This window comes from Physeter macrocephalus, chromosome 12 (assembly GCF_002837175.3).
Source record: "Physeter macrocephalus isolate SW-GA chromosome 12, ASM283717v5, whole genome shotgun sequence".
Lineage (NCBI taxonomy): Eukaryota > Metazoa > Chordata > Mammalia > Artiodactyla > Physeteridae > Physeter > Physeter macrocephalus.
Genome location: NC_041225.1, coordinates 78,624,458 through 78,643,464, shown reverse-complemented (window position 1 = coordinate 78,643,464; position 19,007 = coordinate 78,624,458). Strand labels below are relative to the sequence as shown.

Sequence of the window (19,007 nt, the reverse complement as noted above, 5' to 3'; positions counted from 1 at the left end):
GGATCCCACATGCCGCGGAGCGGCTGGGCCCGTGAGCCATGGCCGCTGAGCCTGCGCGTCCGGAGCCTGTGCTCCGCAACGGGAGAGGCCACAACAGTGTGAGGCCCGCGTACCACACAAAAAAAAAATAAATAAATAAAATAAAATAAAATAAGAATGAGAGAAAAAAATAGTTGTACCAGAATCCACAGCTTTTGCACACATAAATAACAGCAACACTGCATCAAAGCTCTGGTTGTGTAGTCACCATATAGCAAAGGGAATACACTCTGATATTTTAAAGAAATTTTAAAAACAAGGATACCAATAGCCCCAAACTGGAAACAGCTCAAAAGTCCTTCAAGAATGGTTAAACAAAGTATGGCTATTAGCATAACTGACACCATCTCGGGCCCTTACAGTTTCTTCTATCCTTTAAAACTGACCTGTGAAGTGAATCACATCAAGGGCTTTGTAGTTAATAGATACTGTTCAATAAACATTAGGACCAGGTAGCCTCTATGCTCTGCTGGTCCCCAGACAATGATGAAAACCTTCCTTGACATATTCCTGGCACCCACGAGACTAGTTATCCATTCATAAATCTTAACTTAGAAATGCATGTCCTGTTTCAAAGCACCTACCCCCATACCCTATAGAATCGTCCCCATCGTCTCTATGCGGTATGAAGTGCAGCTGCAAATGCTTCTGGATCATTGTCTACCTGATCCTGATCCCACCCTATGAGTAAGTTACCCTATAATAAACTGATCCATTGGTTATATGGAGCTGCCTGCCTCATTTTAAGGTCTCAAAATACCTTCTCAGTTTGGTGGGCACTTTTTGTTCCCTCCATCCTCCAACACCAACTGTGGTACATTCATACAATTAAATAAATAAATGGAATAACAATAAAAAGGAATGAACTACTGATACATGTAACAACTTGGATGGATATTAAAGGCATTAAACTTAGTGGAAAAAAAACAGTGTCAAAAGGTTACTTACTGCACAATTCTATTTTTAAAACATTCTCGAAATGACGAAAGTACAGAGTTGGAGAACAGACAAATAAATGGTTGTCAGAGTTCAGGAAAGGAGAGGGAGTGTGTAACTATAAAGAGGCAACATGAATAGGACTTCTTTTCTGAGTGATGGTACAGTTCTGTTTCTTGAAACTCTGGTGGTTATGGTAATCTATATATATGATTAAATGTCATAGGATCATCCATAAAGACATACAAAAACTGCAGAAATCTGAGTAAAGCTAGTTAACAGTGTTGTGTGTAGTTTAGTTAACAGTGTTGTGTGTAGTTTAGTCAATTTCCTAGTTTTGATAATTCTCTATAGTTATGTAAGATGTCACCACTGGGGGAAGTGGGTGATGGGTACATGGGATTCTCTGTACTATTTCTGCAACTTCTTCTAAGTCTATAATTATTCCAAATTAAAGAGTAAAAAATAAAATGACAACCAACCAGCCAAAAAGAATGAAGATTTAAAAAGCCATTACCTAAAATGTTTGCAATGCCTTGACTCATCTTCACGGTAATTTATTCAGTCAAGTGAGAAGCAAGTTGTGCTTACTTTCACTGACCCTTAAAACAAGTCGAGACTCATTTCTTAAGTTCTCAAATAGATTTAAAAAATAACTTAAAATTCTTTGTTCCTGACATTTAAAATCACTTCTGATCTAAACCCTGCTTTATTTAGAGTTCTGCAAGTATTAGGACTATTAACTACCATATCAGTCTTCACAAATTAGTTGGATGGTTGCTTTCTGGGGTATCCAGCTACTGATCTGCTTAGTGGTTGGGGTAGAGTGGTGTGCTGTGCAATGAGTACCATTTTCTGTGTGTGCCATGACCTGAAAGGACTTGCAAAGAACTGTCCTCACTTACATTTAGCCGGCATCATTGAGAAAAAGGAATATTTATACTGGGGTAAGTGAGCCAAGATGTATATTATCAAGAACTTAGAAACCATAACTCTGCTGAATGTCAGTTTCAGCTGCTCCAAAGTACAGTGAGGACAAACTGCCTACAGGCCTATCCTCCCTACAGGAGGCTCCCCTTACTTCCTGTGTCCTATTGGCCACCTCATCTTATTCTTTAGATCTCCTGAGCTAATCCACTTCTGTCTGGATAGCAAAGGCCAGTACTTTGCACCCAGCATATATAGTTTCTGAGAATATCATGCATGTCAGAGCTAGTCTAAACTACCATGTACCCAGGCTAGCAGTTCCTTGCTCCTTCAGACACTTTCATGTCTGTCACACAGATCTGTTAAACAGTTTTTGATTCATTCTCCAGCTCTAGTAATTTTCGTCTCTCTGATACCACCTAACTGGTTTCATTGCCAAATTACCTGGTCAACAGACTACATACATAGCTCTGCTCTGCAAATACACAGGGGATTTCTGCAGGGGATAAACAGTCACTAGGTAGCTAGGAGCTCTGATTTCCAAAATAAATTATGTAAGACTAGTATCCATTCATGTAAGAAAAATTAATCTTTGGGTTTGTTACTTTTCTCACTGGATTAATAGCCTCTACAGGAGGAGGAAACTTCTAACAGCATTCACTGTACCAGACTGGCATGCTGGAACACGTGCCAAAGTCAAAGTATGATGAGATGGCTCCTTCTTTCCTCACTCAGACTTTCACCCGGCAAGGAAAACTGTTGCAGGCCCTGGGACAAAGTATTATTTAGCTGTACTTCTGGAAGCAGAAGTTTCCAATGCCTGCCTCCACCAAGGCCTCAGGTCAAACAGCAAAGATGGAAATTTGTCGGTGTCATCATTTTACCTGTTTTTTCCTGTTGTAACTAAGTGAATTGCCATCTGGTAATCCAGAGTCCACAGATGCAACAAATATGATGATCATCTTTTCCTTCATAACTGTTCTACAGTACCCCAATCTCCTGCCTCCAGGCATTCAAACAAACTCCCATTTCTTCCCAGCGCCTGGACACTGGCTAAATAACAAGGACAAAGACCCAGCTCACAGCCCAAAGCCTCTCAGGAAATATTTGCAATTTAAGCTTGTTATCCAAAGACCTTCTAAATTAACTGAGAGATTTCTGAGGTGTGACTCTTCTCAAACCTTGGTTATCTCTCTCTTTTTTTTTGTGGTATGCGGGCCTCTCACTGTTGTGGCCTCTCCGGTTGCAGAACACAGGCTCCAGACGCGCAGGCTCAGCGGCCATGGCTCACAGGCCCAGCCGCTCCGCGGCATGTGGGATCTTCCCAGACCGGGGCACGAACCCGTGTTCCCTGCATCGGCAGGCGGACTCTCAACCACTGCGCCACCAGGGAAGCCCAATGACTAATTTTTAACCACTGTACTAAGAGAACATTAGCAATGATATGTAATTAAAATTAGGAAATGAAATATAGTTGAGAAAATTAAGTACAAAGTTCAGCTGCTTTAAGAGATTAGATTTAAAGATGTCCTAACAAATTGGAATAGCTTCCTACTAAAACAAAACAACAAGAAAAAAGCACAAACTATGATTCAGCTACTTTAAAAGTGAGAGAAAAAGGGCTTAAAGTTGAACATTCATAAGATTTGAAAGGGCATCTTTCTTACCTGAGCTTTAGCTCGGTTGTGATCCAAACGAGTCAAGCAACTGAAGTTCTCCTTGGGGATGGACGGTGCCGACTTGGAGGCAGTCAGGCAGTTGGTATTGGCCGGGTTTCCCACCACAATAACCTAGGATGTATGCGAGGCACAGCAGAGCTACAGACCATAACTGATTAACTAAACCAACTTAGAATATGACTGACATGTAACACATAGCCTTCATAACAAGTTTGTGTGAGCTAAATATGTATAGTTATTACAGTTTCTAGTTTCTAGTAGGTTTCTATCCTCCGTTCTAATAACTTTCCCCCCTTGTTAGTATTTGGTGCGACTACTGAAAACATTTACTAAAACCACCGTTATGTACACAAGTCATTTTGTTTTCTGCCAAAACAGAGGCAGCATTTATCTAGTTGCCATAAAAAACTAGTAACCTAGGGCTCTATCTCAGAGTTCTATTCAATCATAAAAGTTTTCCTTCTTATAAAAGTAGTCCAAGAAAGAAATTCTACTTGAGAAGTTTACTTTAGGACAATGATTTGCCCTTATGAATGAAAAGTGTTTCTCAGTCTTGCCTAATCCTAAGAATTAACTGGGTTAGTTGCTAAAATACCAGGTCCCACCATTTCACACCCATTGAATCAATCTGTAGGAGAAAGCACTTCAGGCTTTTTTTTTTTTTTTTTTTTGGAGGGGGTAGGTATAGGATGCAGTGAATTACAATACAGCATAGGAAAATGTATACATGAACATTTTTTACAAGTCTTAAAATGATAAAAAAAACTTACTGTGAAATTATATCAAACTTACAGAAAAGCACACACACACACACACACTCTGCCCTTAGTCTTTTTTTTGGCCCGTTTGAGAGCAAGCTGTAGATATGATACTCCGCTATCCCTAACTACTCCGGTGTTGGTGTGTATTTCCCCCAAGAAAGACACTTTTGGCTGAGAGGCAATTACTATGCAAGCAGTACTACAACTCCAAGCAACCTTGTAATTTTTTTTTACTAAGATACCTGGGGATTTCTACCCAATTCATTTCTATTATTTTCTGTTAATGACTACAGAAAATAAAAGTTAACTATTTGAAATAAAGTCTGCAGAAAGCAAAAATTCAGGTGTCTATGAAGTATTATAAAAGATAGAATATTATTATCTAGGTAACTGATACTTAATTGGTAAAAGGAGGCTTTACTGTAATAATAACACAAATTTAGAAAGCAAAATAAATAGGTTGAACACAAAGAGACAGAATAGGAAGTCATACTGACTCAGCTCCTCAAGAGACGAACATATCGAAATTCCTCTGGACTGAGAAAAAGTGAGCATTCAGAAGCCCCTACCTCCTGTGACTAAGAACAAACACAGCTTATAGCCATCTCCCTTCACAATCACAAACACAAATCCAAATGTCTGTACAAATAGTCCCACACAGCTAAAAGGCACCAGAAAGTTCTGTGCCTTCTCTATAGGTTTACACACTAATATTAAATCTCCATGTCATGGTAACATGCAGAATATTTTTGAGCCCCTCAGAATACAGATTTCTACACTATATGAACAAAACCCAGAAAGGGAGGGCTAATCGAGCAAAACTCTATCTGTATTTACTAACCATCACACAGAACTGGGAAAAAAAAAAAAAGGCAAATACTTTCATTTTCACTTAAATGTTGAAAGCAGAAGTTTCAAATGCTGATAATGAAAAACCCAATAAAATACTGCATTGGTCACCTTAACTGACTTCTTGGCATATTTGTCCAAGGCTGCACCCTGGCATTTGAAGATTTTCACATTTGCTTTGAGTAAATCTTTCCTCTCCATGCCATCCCTTCTTGGCATGGAGCCCACAAGAATGGCCATATCCAGGTCTTTGAAGGCAATCTCTTCTTTATCTGTTGCGATGACATCTGTGAACATGGCAATAAATATGCAGAGCTACTTAAACGCCAAAGTCTGAGGTTTTCTTTTTCATACTGAATCTACCCAGTAACTCTTTCACTTTGTAGCAAATGTTTACTTTTACAAATCACATTGATCAAAGTTTTAGGGGCCTAAAAAAAGAAAGGCAATATATTAATTCAACAACCATAACATCAGCAGAAATGTCAATACATTTATTTTGCTTTTCCTATTTCAATAATTATCTTAATTTCAAAACTCTATAGCTTTTATCTTTTATAATGATGCAAGGTAACTTTCAAGGCAACATTAATTATTCACATTAATTACCACAGATAACACAAAAGAGAAACTAATTCACCTTTTAAGTTATAATTACTTTAATTCTAAGATATCAATCAAATTAAAAGAATGCTTATTGAGAAGTTTTTGCAAGGAATAACACTAAGAGATTTCTTTTGTCAAATTTAAACATTTTACACATGAAGACAATGAGGCTTAAAGAGATTGATTAGCTGCCTATCAAAAAGGAGTGGGGCTATAAGTCAAGATTGGTCCAGATTTCAACCACTATGCTGCAGTGTCAGTCCAATACACCACCTGTTTTTTGATTGAAGAACATACAGCTGACCCTTGAATAACACAGGTTTGAACTGTGCAGGACCAGTTATATGTGGATTTTTTTCCCACAGTAAATACTACAGTACTGTACAATCTAAGGTTGATTGAACCAGTGGATACAGAGGATCCGTGAACAGAGGGCCAACTATAAATTGTACTCTGATTTTCCACTGCAGGGAAGATTGGCAGCACTAAGCCCTGAGTTGTTGAAGCATCAGCTATATATCATGGCTTTCTTTTGGTGACTGTATTAGAAAGGCCATGTGCTATAGACTGAATGTTTGTGTCCACATAAAATTCATACGTTGAAACTTAATTCCCAGTGTGATAGTATTAGGAAGTAGGTCCTTTGGGAAGTGATTAGGTCATGAGGGGGAGCCCTCATGAATTGGGATTAGTGCCCTTACAGAAGAGGCCTCAGAGAGCTCCCTCACCCCTTTTGCCATGTAAGGACACAGTGAGAAGATGGCTGTCTGTGAACCAGGAATTGGGCTCTCACCAGACACCCAATCTATTGGCTCTTTGATTTCTGACTTCCCAGCCTCCAGAAGTGTAAGAAATAATTTCTTTTGTTTATATACCACTCAGTCTACGGTATTTTTGTTATGGCAGCCCAAAGGTACTAAGACAATCAGGATACAGTGTTGTCACTGATAAATTTTCAGACCAGGAACTTGTGTCAGTCAGGCTTCTGTAAGTCCCCAAATAAGTATACATAAGAGCACCAGCTGGAGAAAAAATATCCATCTTCTTCCCAGCCATGCACCCTTATCTGCTGAACCTTCCCTTCCCATCATATTCACAGCTGACCAAGGACAAGCCAACTGTAACCTGGGCCCACTAGAGAGAGCAGAGAGGACTCTGTAGAGAAGGGAATAAAAATGGAAAAAGCAACAGAGGAGGTTGCTTTGGAAACAGTGGGTGAGGAAAGGGAGCCAGCAGAATAGCTTGGACAGGGTAATGCATTCTCTTACATAACTAAGCAACCAAATGATTGAGATGGCAGAGTACCCCTTCTACTAAATGTTTATTGAACAGATATATGAATTCTGAGCATTGTTCCTCTTGGGCATGTTTACATTTTTGATTTGTGCAATCCTCTTTGAGAGTATTATTAATTAATCCTTATCCTCCTTCCCCCCAAAAAAGATGATGAAGGTATAGCTAAAGAAAAATATTCAAATTAGTTTAAAACCTGACCTAATATTTTAATGAACCTTTCAACCAAATTTAGGACTTCTGTCTTACATTTGTTACTTGTTCATTGAGTCTCAAAGGCTCTTAGCAGAACTCTTGTAGGCTTTCTCAAACCATGTAGTATATGATTAGAACAATTTATATTATATCTTAACCTGACAACTGGCAGATGGGGTGGGAATATATATGGGGACCAACCAATTTCTAGTCCCCAAGCAGCATATGGTCCTGGAAAACATCATTTAGAGTTGAAAAAGTTCTCCATTACAGGACACTACTATTATTATTTAAATAGAATTTAAATAATAACACGGTGTGGACAATCTCAGATGGATAACTCTTCTGCAATATTATACTTAATTGGTAAAATAAATTACATATAGGCATGTTGGGAAAAAAGTATAATCTTTTATCTTATGCAGGTTACTTCACACTTTTACCTTTATTCTTGGTATATATCTTAACAAGTAGTTGTAGTTCAAAAAACAAAAACTTTTTATGAAATAATTTCTAATTGAGAGGTCAGTTAACAAAACTCTAAAATCTGTTTTTTTAAAGATGTAAAGTACTATAAAATCCCTTTCTCCTCCAATCCCCAACTCACCTTTCAGGAGGGGAAGGGCACAGTCTTGCAGCTCCATCAGGACACCATCCAGGACACCCATCATGGGAGTAATATCCAACAGCACGAGAATGATAGGCTGCCAAATAAATAGCAAGGACAGCATCTGTCAGTGTAGGTTATGTCATTTAGTCACAGAAAAAGTCCTTTCACAGAGTTTTTGCTAATTGGTGTGTATATGTGTATAATTCCCATTAATTAGTCATAATTATTTTAGGAAGTCAGGTGTCTAACATCAGGTGTCCTTTAAGAAGGAATGCTATAAAACCAGCAATGGTTTGCTAACAGACACAGTAAGAGGAATCACCATTACTGAATTTTAAAGGAGTACATGGAAGAAATATCAAGTTGAAGTGACATGCCACACCTTGCTCTTGTTGTTGATGGCTGTATATCTAATTTCAGTTCACAGAAAGCTAAGCACAGTATCTGGCATGAAGGAAGAACTTGATATCCATGGGTGAAGAGAATGGATAAATGAATACTGTACAAAAGGATTTTAGTGTACATTAATCAGACCTGCTGGAATAGGGGGTGCCTGCTTCAAACTGGGAAGCCTATGTGCCTGTCCAACTCTTTTGGGTCTTAAGACCATTTATGAACAAGAAAGTGCTGATTCAGTAACTTTCTCTCCCATGTGACTCTCCCCAACAGTTACTGTCATTATGATACCTGCTGGCTGCACCAAGTCAACTTAACAGTAGGTGGAATAGTTCTAATTTGCAAAGCATTTTCAATGCCCAGAGGGGTGCATATAAATAAGCTACCAGATTCCACTTATAGCCATGTGCCTAGTACATTCGTTGGGATTATCCATTCCTTTACCATTTAAACATTTCTTTGCAACTAAATACAGCGTTTTATTGAAAATGTTCTTACTTTTACTTAAGATTTACAGACACTTGCCCCTACCTGGTCTTTACCGAAGACAGATCCATTTCCAATACTGTATAGCAGTGAATAAGCAATTTGACCAGCTGCTCCAGTCACAAGGACTCGGATTGGTTCAGACTGTAATGAAAGAGACCCATTAACACCTTATTAAAAAATTCTATTTTACCCTAAAGATATTCAGAATTTTCCCTATAATAAGACAACCACATACTTTAAAAGCTAATGTAAAATTTTAAAGACTCTTCACATCTGGCTTAGTAGAAGACGTTTATCCCAGACTTGTCCCAGTAAACACAGCATGCACAAAGCAACTAAGCAACTTCTGGAACGTGTCCTTTGGCTGCATATTTATGTGGTGTTATTTAACTCTCCCTGCTATCTTGGATTTACTTACAAAATCTTATCCATTTTTTTAGGATATTTTACCACTAAAATAGGCCTAACGATGTTGATGTGCATTATGTGATGATACAAACCCTGGCGGCCACTAGAACCTTACAAATCCTCTTATGCAAATCCCCACTCCCTTCTGCTGAAAAGAATCCTTCACACCAGGGAGAGGAGTAATAGCGGTTAAAAATTTCCATTTAGAAGGAGCCAGAAAGTTTTTATAAAACTATTAATCGTGATTCAACTTAACTACTTGGAGGAAGAAAAATAAGCCTATATTTATCTAAGGAGAAAGAAAAATGAAAAAATGTTAATATCTGGATTGTAAAAAATTTTAGCATTAAGTAATAAATAACAGTAGCAACGTGTGGTAACAGTTGACAACCTGATTTTAAGGGAAAATTAATATTAAAGGGGAGGAAGGGGAAAAAGTACAAAGAACATATTAGTTATAATAGATGGAAGTAATCTTATAGACCCTGAATAAAATATGAACATATGGACAAAAAATATACACAACTAATTCAAAGTGACGACCCTGAGTCATTAAAAATAAGTTAAATTAAGCTCAGAGAATTAAAAAGATAGAAATATTTCTATTAAAAAGAGCTGAACATAAATGCCTGGAAACTTAATGTGTAAGTTTAATTAGATGGAAAAATTCAATCAAGGGAATTGTTCCTTTCTCTGACAATGCTGGATAAATGTACTTCCACTCTGTGTCACCTCTATAGTTACCCACACTAGAGAAGTAGCTGAAGTGACTGGGGACAGAGGATTAGATTTCTTTATATTTAGAATTCCCTCTTAGAGAGGGGTCATGCTTCTAGGATAGAAGGAGACTATGACCTGAAAAGTTCCTTCTAACCTTCAATCCCTAACCTCTGGAGGTCAGCAGCATTTAGCAATCTGGTACCCATAGAATTCAGAGGAAGAAGAGTCTCAGGAAAGTGTCAACTGTTGTAGAGAAATGCATCTGAACACAGCAGACTATGTATGTGTTTCTTCTTCAGAGAGGTGACCAGGGTGAGAGTGGCGAAAAAGGGAAAAAACTATGGAGAGTTTCTTCCTGAACTTCTGGGTCTCTTGCCCATACTCTTCACCAACTTCCCCCTATGCTTTAATATCTCTAAATATACAAAATACAATAATTCCCCCAATAATCCAATTTTAATACAATACATATTTATGTTCCCAAATAGACTTTAGGTTTATAAAGAGCACTGTTATTGTATATATTTATTTTCTATCACATGATCTTTACATGTTTTAAATTCTGTCATTTTCCCTTCTTTCCTTGAAGTATAGCAGGTGAGGAAAAAGAAATAGAGGAAGAAATGATTCCCCCTCCCTCTTTAGAATGCAAGCTCTTTAAGGACAGGGGCTTTGTCTACCTTATTTACTGTTGTATCCCAGCTGCCTAGAACAATGCCTGGCATGTAGTTAGAGCTCAAACATTTGCTAAAGCTCAAATATTTGCTGGATCTTGTAAAATTACTATCAAAGCCTTGGAAATGTAAAAGAATTGTTTGGAAGCAAACCCAAAATGCTTTAAAAATTGTTTTATTCAAATATACTTGCATTGAGAAGGCTGGAAATAATGACAATAGTTCCAGCTATGGTTAGCAAAATTATTTATGTCAGTAGTTCTAATGAAAGTCTTCTTTTATTACATAACCTGTACTATTTTAGGCCAGAGACTCCATTAGTGAACCATAAGAAACAAGAGGATAAGCCAATTTTTTTAAAATAGGGGGCTAGAGAGGCAGTACAGTGTGACAGTTAAAGAGATGGCCTCAGGAGCCAGACTTTCTGGTTCAAATCCTGATTCCTCAACTCAGCTGTATGTTCTTCAGCAAGTTACTGTATTGTTTCTCCATAGTAAAATGGAGATAATAATAGCAGCTACCTAACAAATAAGGTAGTCATAAGGATTGAGAGAGTTAACATACAAAGCAGTAAGAACAGTATGTAGCAAGCACTATAATTATAGGTCTCAGGTTTTTCCTCTAAGGACTCTTGTAGCCTGTGGCTGTTACTCTCCACTAGACTGTGAAACTTCCGGGAGAACAGTCTGCCTCTGACTCAAATTTGCACTCCCATATAGCATTCAACAAGGATTTGTTGAATGAAGGAAAGTAAGAGTTAAGAAAAGCATAAACACATGCTACTTCAATGAAAGCAAGCTACCATAAGCAATGAAGGGAAAGGTAAACATTACTATCTGTAAAGCTTAACCTCCCAGAAAGTCAGGTAGATGCTTAGAAAAGAATAGTCAATTTTAGGCATTTATTTTAGCTACTAAAAAAAATGGGTTCAAAGTACCACAGTCCCTAAAGGGGTTGTGGGCAACTAATGAACGGGCACGAATTCCACCTGAGCAGTTTCCTTCTTCTCTATCACTGAGCAAATTATTTTCACAGGTAGGTGATTCCATCTTAAGAGTAGTATGAAGCCTAGTGTCCAATGTCTGGTGATGAAACAGGAAAGAAGTGCTTATTTGGTTCTGTCTGCTCTTTGCAACGTTGCAGTTGAAAAGCAGGAGGGTGGGAGATTCCCACTGACATTTTCACAATGTTACAGTGTGAAGATAGGTTACTATTCTTTGCTTAGATATCTGGGCAGTCTGCCAAGATCCAAGGAAGGAATGTCTTTGCTCTTGGCAGGGCACTAATGACCTTCGTGCAGATACAGGCTCTGTCTTGGGCATGTGTTCAAGTCTCAGTTGTAAAGCTTGAATTTAAGTGTTCCTTCTGTTATTCTACAGAAAGACCCATGTGTTCCTTTTTACTTTCTCATTTATATATATTTCTGTAATATAAAAGACAAACAGTATTCAGATTCCTTCATACAGTTTATTCTTGCTTGTCATTCCCTATGGACACAAGGAAAGAATTGACTCCTTGAAAAAAACCTTATTTTAATAGCTTACAAAAGATGGCTCTTTTCTAACTTAGTGATTGTTCACATACTCTCCTGAGGAGGCAAGGAGATTGAGTCATGTGAGAATTTGCCATCAGTTTCAGCAAACTGGCAGGAGGGTTCTTCCTCATGGACATTATTTGATGCTGGAGTGACCTTCCTGGGGTGAGGCCTGGCTTGATATACTGTGTAGAAAAACAAAGCAAGAATGGGGGCCCAGGAGCTTTCTGTGACCTTGGGAAAATCATTTGACCTCACCAGGTTATGTTTTAAGATTAAAGGAAATAATTTCCAAATTCCCTTCCAATTCTAGAATTACAATATTCTCATTGTAAAACCATCAAGTAATATAAATGCTGATACATAGTTTAGTTTGTATTTGCAGTATGAGCTTGTATCTTCATCCAGAACCTCAGCAACTAAAAATAAAATTTCAGAATGACTTGATATGTATCTGAATGATACAATATGGTAAAATGGAAAGTATGTGAGATCCTTGGGGGCAAACTGTTGTATGACCTTGAGCAAATCACATTCTTTTTGGGTTTCAATAAACTCAATTTTAAGATGGTCAAGATGTTTTTTTTAAAAGGTTCCATCCAGTTTTAAAATTATTAAGTCTGAGGTTCTCTGATAATAAGTACCTCTGCTTTCTTGCTAAGATTACTAGGTCAGAAACCACTGAAACCATCATTTAAATGATTAATTATGTTATCTGACAAAATAAGTAGGAAACCTAGGTTTAACACTTACTGAGAATTAGAAGCTGTCCCCACTGGCTCCCTTATGAAGGTGGAAGAAGTAATTCCCTTGCCCTGAAAACATGTCTTTTCAGGTTCTGGAAATGTTCCAATTCCTTCAAATATTTCCCCACATTCCCGACTCATTTTAGTATTTTGAAATAACAGAGGAAAAACAGTTTCAAATACAAGTACGGAAGCAATTTATCTGTTTGATGTCAAATGTCACCTTCAAACAGCATGCTGATTATTCCTACGTCAGTAGCCTCACCAACCTCCCTTCTCCCTTTCAGCAGAGACAAGATATCCATATCTTGGTATCCAAAGCTTCATGACACGATGGTTTAATTGTGTAACATTTAAAAGTAGTGGTTCTAGAATTCCTAACACACAGATAGTAAAAAAAAATATGCACTAATTATTTGGTTAGGGGCGCCGTCACTGCAACATGTCCAGGTACGACAAAAGGAGATCAATGAACAGGTTTTAAATAACATTTCGTGAAATTAGATATGGCGGAAACACTTCTCCCGAAAACGTAGATCGCAATCCCGAGCATCTGGTAAGCCCTACCTTTGCAGTGAGGGCCTTCTGCTTTCAAGGGCTTTGTGACAAAAGCCCTTAAAAACACTGTGGGCTTAAGAGGAGAAAAAGAGGTTAGGGTCCAACACCCCCTCCCATTTCAAACCTTATCGTCCTTATCAAACCCGTATACCGTGCTTTGCAGAAAATCCGCAGCTTCGTGTTCTGTACCCCCAACATGCAGAAGGACTGAGATCGCGCCTCTCCAAGGAAGCGATGTCTCTAAAGTCCTTCTAAGAACCCCGAGCTGTAAATCAACCCCTTTCCAATTACCGGGTCCCTGCGACAGTCCCCAGAAGATGAGTCGGGGCTTTCCAAAGGGTGCGAAGGACAATCCCTTGCACAGCCTTCCCCCAATAGTCCTTCAAACGCAAGAAACTCCACACACGGGCGCGAAGGCCGGAGGTGGGCAGCATGCAGGGGCCCACACTCACCATGACTGGGAACTGCGCGGACACTTTTCTGTACCTACAAAACGAGCTTCAGGGTCTCAGGTCACCTCTATCGCGGAACCGACTCGGAAAAGGCGAGTAGTGTTAGAAAGAAAAGGCTCGGCTCCCGACCGCGGAGCCCTCTGGGAACTGTAGTTTAAGCGGCCCTAATTCTGGCGCAATCTCCAATGCATTTCCTTCGAGTGTTGAACTACACTTCCCGAGGTCAGAGGGACTTCTCACGCCCTGCTCCTTGCGCTCTTCGCCGATTGCAAAGTAGTCCCCGAGGGCGGGCCGCTGTGATTGGAGGACTGCGACGAGCGGAGGATTTGGGCTCAGGAGGAAAGGACCTGCCGGATGGCGCCCAGCAATTGGCGAGAGGGGAGACGCGTGTAACTCGAGGGTGGAGAGACAGAGCTCTTAGCTCCAGCGCTCTCCCGTAAGCTGCTAAGACTTTATCCTCCCCTCAAGGGTAAACGTGGGAGGTAAAGAGACCTTCCGCTGAGTAAAGCCGGTTCGACCCGGAAACAAAATCTTTTTTAAAACTATTCACAGTCTGCGGGGGCGGGAGGAATTGAAGTGTAGAGAAGACTGGACGGCTTCGCAGGTTGCTAAGCGACGAGGTGGGAGAGCGCGCGCACGCCGGGCCGCTGAGGAGTACCTGAGGGATCCGTGGCGCTGCAGCTCCGACACCTAGGCGACCGAGCGAACGCGCTGCGTCCTCACGGGTCCTTCTTCACCGCCCCGGTAGTGTCCAGTGACGCGGTGAGGGGTTTGCAGGGACGCCCCCTCAGAGGCGGCCGGGGGCAGCACATCTTCCCCACTCCGGAGGCAGGTGAGTCCCCGCCCGAGGCTAGGGTCTTTAAACCTTAGGGGTCCGGTGTGCGGTTGTGCGCCGTCCCGCGTTGCCTTTATCGACCCAGGTGCTGATCTTCTGCGCGGATGCCCGCGAGCTCGCCGGTCCCTCTCTGCGCGCATAGTGTTCAGGCAACAGTGTTCTGGAGGGCGTAGTGCCCTGAAGTTCACGCCACCTCCCCGCAGTAAGATACAGCTTTTTTCAAGTTAAGTGAAAAATATTGAGCTCCTAGTTTGTGGGAAATGAGCCCTCCCTTCCTGGAGTTCACAGTCTAACTTTTTCTCTAAGTCTTCCCTGAATGTTGACACTTTTGTCCGTTCTTTTTTGGAAACTGGATGCTTTTTAAACCATCTTGACCTTTAAATTATGCCAAACCTGCATTTCTAAGGAAAGCTTGGCAGCTGAATGGGAGACTGGTTATTTCAATCAGTTTCAGCTGGTAAAATAACTTAACGAGGTTTTCGTTTAAAATTAGTGCTGCCCAGGAAAATTGTTGTGCTCTCTGAAACCTTGTTTCATGTGGATATTAAGAGGAAGATGTGATGATCTGGGATAGCATATGTGTAATGAAATGAAAGAAATATCTATATTCGAAAACATTGGTGTAACTTCTGGTTACACTGGTAATTGAATGCCAAGTGGTATCTTTCAGTTTTTCTCTTCAGTTTTTGAGGGTTTGCTATTGTGTGAAAGGAATAGAACCTTACTTTCCAACTTGATCTATCAATAGCATTTATCATAGCTTAATGACTCTCCTTGAATAACTATTCACGTGGCTCTCAGATAGCATATTTCCTGGTTTTCCTTTATGTCACTGGTTGCCCCTCCTCAGTGTTCTTTGCAAGTTCTTTTTCACCTCTGACCTCTTAACCTTGGAGTGCCTGTATTCTTCTGTGTACACTTAATCCCTTAGTGATCTAATTCATGAGTTGCATAGTTTCAAAATGCCACTTCTGTGTCAAAAACTCCCAAATTTGTGTCTCGTCCTGAATTCCAAACTCCTGTGTCTAACTACTTTCTCGTTTTTTCTCTTTAGAAAACTTGAGTTTCTAATATGCATCGTTTCCACTATTTTACAGTGTTTTCTACTGAGCAATTTAATTGTATGTAGAAGTAAAACACCACACGCGTTGGTACAGATAATATGACCTGTAATTTCTCCAGTTCTAAGATGTTCATTATGGATGGTGGGATTATGAGATTTCACATGGTAGAGTAGTGAAGAAGAGTATGGACTGGTTAGATGAAGACTCGTGTGATAAATTGGCCAGGAGGACATAGAGCAAAGATTTTAGGATGTGGCATTCTTCTAGGCTCTGGGGATTCAGAAATTAATAATACACAACTGCTGCCTTTTTAGAGCCCCCAGTTTAGCAGGGAGCACAGATATGTAAACCCATAATGACAACATGGTGTGACTTGGTTAGTAATAGTTAGGTAACATGTTAGTAACTCTGGGCTGCCACAGTTTCACAAAGGAGGTGCTGTTTTAATGAGGACAAATGGATGTTTCTGCCACGCATCTAGGAGGAGGTAGAACCACTTTGCAGTGTTGCACGTAGTGTTTTGGGTTGGCGTTCAACAATTTGCAAACATACATGTGTTAAGTCCCTGATTTTTTTTAAAACTAAGGCTTTGGAATTGCATTGTCATGTGGCTATTACATTTAAATTAATAAAATTTAAATAAAATTAGCATACAAGGGTTCCCTTTTCTCTATATCCTCACCAACACTTGTTATTTGTTGTCTTCTTGATAACAGCCATTCATACAGGTGTGTGGTGGTGTCTCCTGTGGTTTTGATTTGCGTTTCCTTGATGATTAGTGATATTGAGCATCTTTTCGTGTGTCTTTTGGCCATCTGTACATCTTCTTTGGAAAAATTTCAATTCAGGTCCTCTGTCCATTTTGTAATTGAGTTGTTTGGGTTTGTTTTTTTGATGTTGAGTTATATGAGTTCTTTATATATTTTGGTTATTAACCCCTTATTGGATATATTGTTTGCAAATATCTTCTCCATTTAGTAAGCTTCCTTTTTGTGTTGTTGATGGTTTCCTTTGCTGTGCAAAAGCTTTTTAGTTGATGTAGTCTCATTTGTTTGTTTTTGTTTCCCTTGCATGAGGAGGCTTAACCAAAAAATATTGCTAAGCACTGTTGGTGAGATTGTAAATTGGTGCAGCCACTATGGAAAACAGTATGGAGTTTCTTTAAAAAATTTTTAAAAATATATATAAAAAATAAAAAATTAAAAATAGAACTGCCATATGATCTAGCAATTTCACTTATGGGCATTTACCCAAAGAAAACAGAAAAATCAACTCAAAAAGATATATGCCCTCCAATGTTCATTGCAGCATTATTTACAATAGCCAAGATATAAAAGCAACCTAAATATCCACTGGTAGACTAATGGGTAAGGAAGATGTGGTATATGAATATTACTCAGACATTAAAAAAAAGAGAAATCTTGCCATTTTTGTCAACATGGATAGATCTAGAGAGTATTATGCTAAGTGCAGTAAGTCAGAGAAAGACAAATACCACATTCTCTCAATTATATATAGAATGTAAAACGCAAAACAAACGAAACGAAACAGACTTACAGATAACAGAACAAACAGGTGGTTGCCAGAAGGGAAGGGATAGAGGAGTGGATGAAATAGATGTAGGGGATTAAGATGTACAGTTATGTAATAAATAAGCCATGGGGATGTAATATACAGCATTAGGAATATGGTCAATAATACTGTAATACCTTTGTATGGAGACAGATGGTTACTAGACTCATCATGATGATCACTTCATAATGTATGCAAATATCAAATCACTTTGTAGTATACCTGAAACTAACATATGTCAACTCTATGTCAGTAAAAATTAATTTAAAAATAGAATTTCTCAGTCACACTGGCTACATTTCAAGTGCTCAATAGCCACATGTGATAGAATAGCAAGCATTTTCATTATTGCAGAAAGTTCTGTTGCATGGCTGCCAGAACTTAGTGGAAGCAAGGTGTCATCTAGAGCAGGAGCAGCTGCAGCATATCTTTGTGGAGGCATTTCTTTTGCCCCTGGGTACCCTGTGGAGTGCATTGCTGTCTGTGATACTGACTACACAGGAAGAGTCCTGTGTGAGGCAAGAAAGAAACCCAATTCTTGTCTTAACCATTGCTGATTTATTCTGGAAGAACTCACATTAACAGTTTTGGTGTGCAAAGTTTACAAACAATGCATTGTCCTAGATTTTGAATGAAACTTAGCATCCGCAGCACCACATCCTCAGGAGGGCATAGGAAAGCATAGTCATCGCCTGAGTGACACCGAACAACATTTGTCTTCTGCTCTCTACTGTTATGGAATACCTATGTCCTGCCACATTCTAAATAGGTGGAAGAGCATGTGGCACTTGTTGAAGCTTGAAATAGAATGGTAGTTTCAGACCCTACCAATAATGGGGGTTAGGAGAGAAAGGAGCTCAGTTGGGGTGTCTATATATTTTAATGTGTGCAACAGGTCCATATTCATATGTGCTTTTTATGAATCATCATAATATATGTTTTATTTGGATATATGTGCTCTCTCTGATGTTATCTCTATTATGAGTTCTTAAATGTCTAGCTGCTTTTATACTTTATAATATTTTCAGTTTGGCTTAAACAAAAATGCTTTTCATAAGTCAAATTTTATGATTTTTGTCATTCCTAAGGAAGGACAGAGAGAGTTGTCACCGGAGAATAGCCTAAGGGTGCTTTAAATGTATTGATGGGTGGAGAAAATAATGGGTATTAATTTTATTATTTGGTCAATTCACTACTCAGCTTAACAAAGAATATTACCAACCCCTTCCCGGAGATAATGTGTTGACACACACATACTCATTCTTGTGTGTATAGGTATATTGTGCGATTATAAAAAGTCATGAGTTATTAAATAATAATAAATCAATTAATGTTTTCTCTTATTCCCTACTAACTAGAGATTATGAAAACTTGTCTCATGTCACTGCTGATGGCTTTACATGTTAAAAAATACTGCTATATAAACACAAGCATACTTGTATTTTCTCCTAAATGTGTCCCAAGACAGATATAATTATGCCCACTGTATAAAAAAATTAAGATATATGAAAAGACTCTGAAATGGATCAATTTATGATTAATAAGAGGTGGGGAAGAATGGGTAAGAGCTAGACTTTGGATAGTAAGTAGAAGTATGGGGTAGGGACAGGAGAGTAGGGGAAAAAAAGCAATTGAGTATGAAGAACTAACACCTTGAAATGAAG

General features: G+C 39.1%; 2 protein-coding genes across 2 annotated transcripts in view; one reads left to right on the top strand and one right to left on the bottom strand.

Annotated features, from left to right (window-relative positions):
- MDH1 (malate dehydrogenase 1) overlaps positions 1-14,094 on the bottom strand; it is a 21,378-nt gene extending 7,284 nt beyond the window's left edge. Inside the window, exons 1-5 of the mRNA XM_007122953.4 lie at positions 13,873-14,094; positions 8,823-8,921; positions 7,893-7,989; positions 5,303-5,478; positions 3,570-3,692 (exon numbers count right to left, since the gene is read on the bottom strand). Coding sequence (XP_007123015.1) covers positions 3,570-3,692; positions 5,303-5,478; positions 7,893-7,989; positions 8,823-8,921; positions 13,873-13,875 — 498 coding nt within the window. The 5' untranslated portion in view covers positions 13,876-14,094. The remainder of the gene's footprint in view (positions 1-3,569; positions 3,693-5,302; positions 5,479-7,892; positions 7,990-8,822; positions 8,922-13,872) is intronic.
- Positions 14,095-14,427: 333 nt separating this feature from the next.
- The window catches only part of WDPCP (WD repeat containing planar cell polarity effector), a 460,096-nt gene continuing 455,516 nt past the window's right edge, over positions 14,428-19,007 (top strand). The window contains exon 1 of the mRNA XM_055088850.1: positions 14,428-14,704. The gene's annotated coding sequence lies outside the window, so the exon portion shown is untranslated. The remainder of the gene's footprint in view (positions 14,705-19,007) is intronic.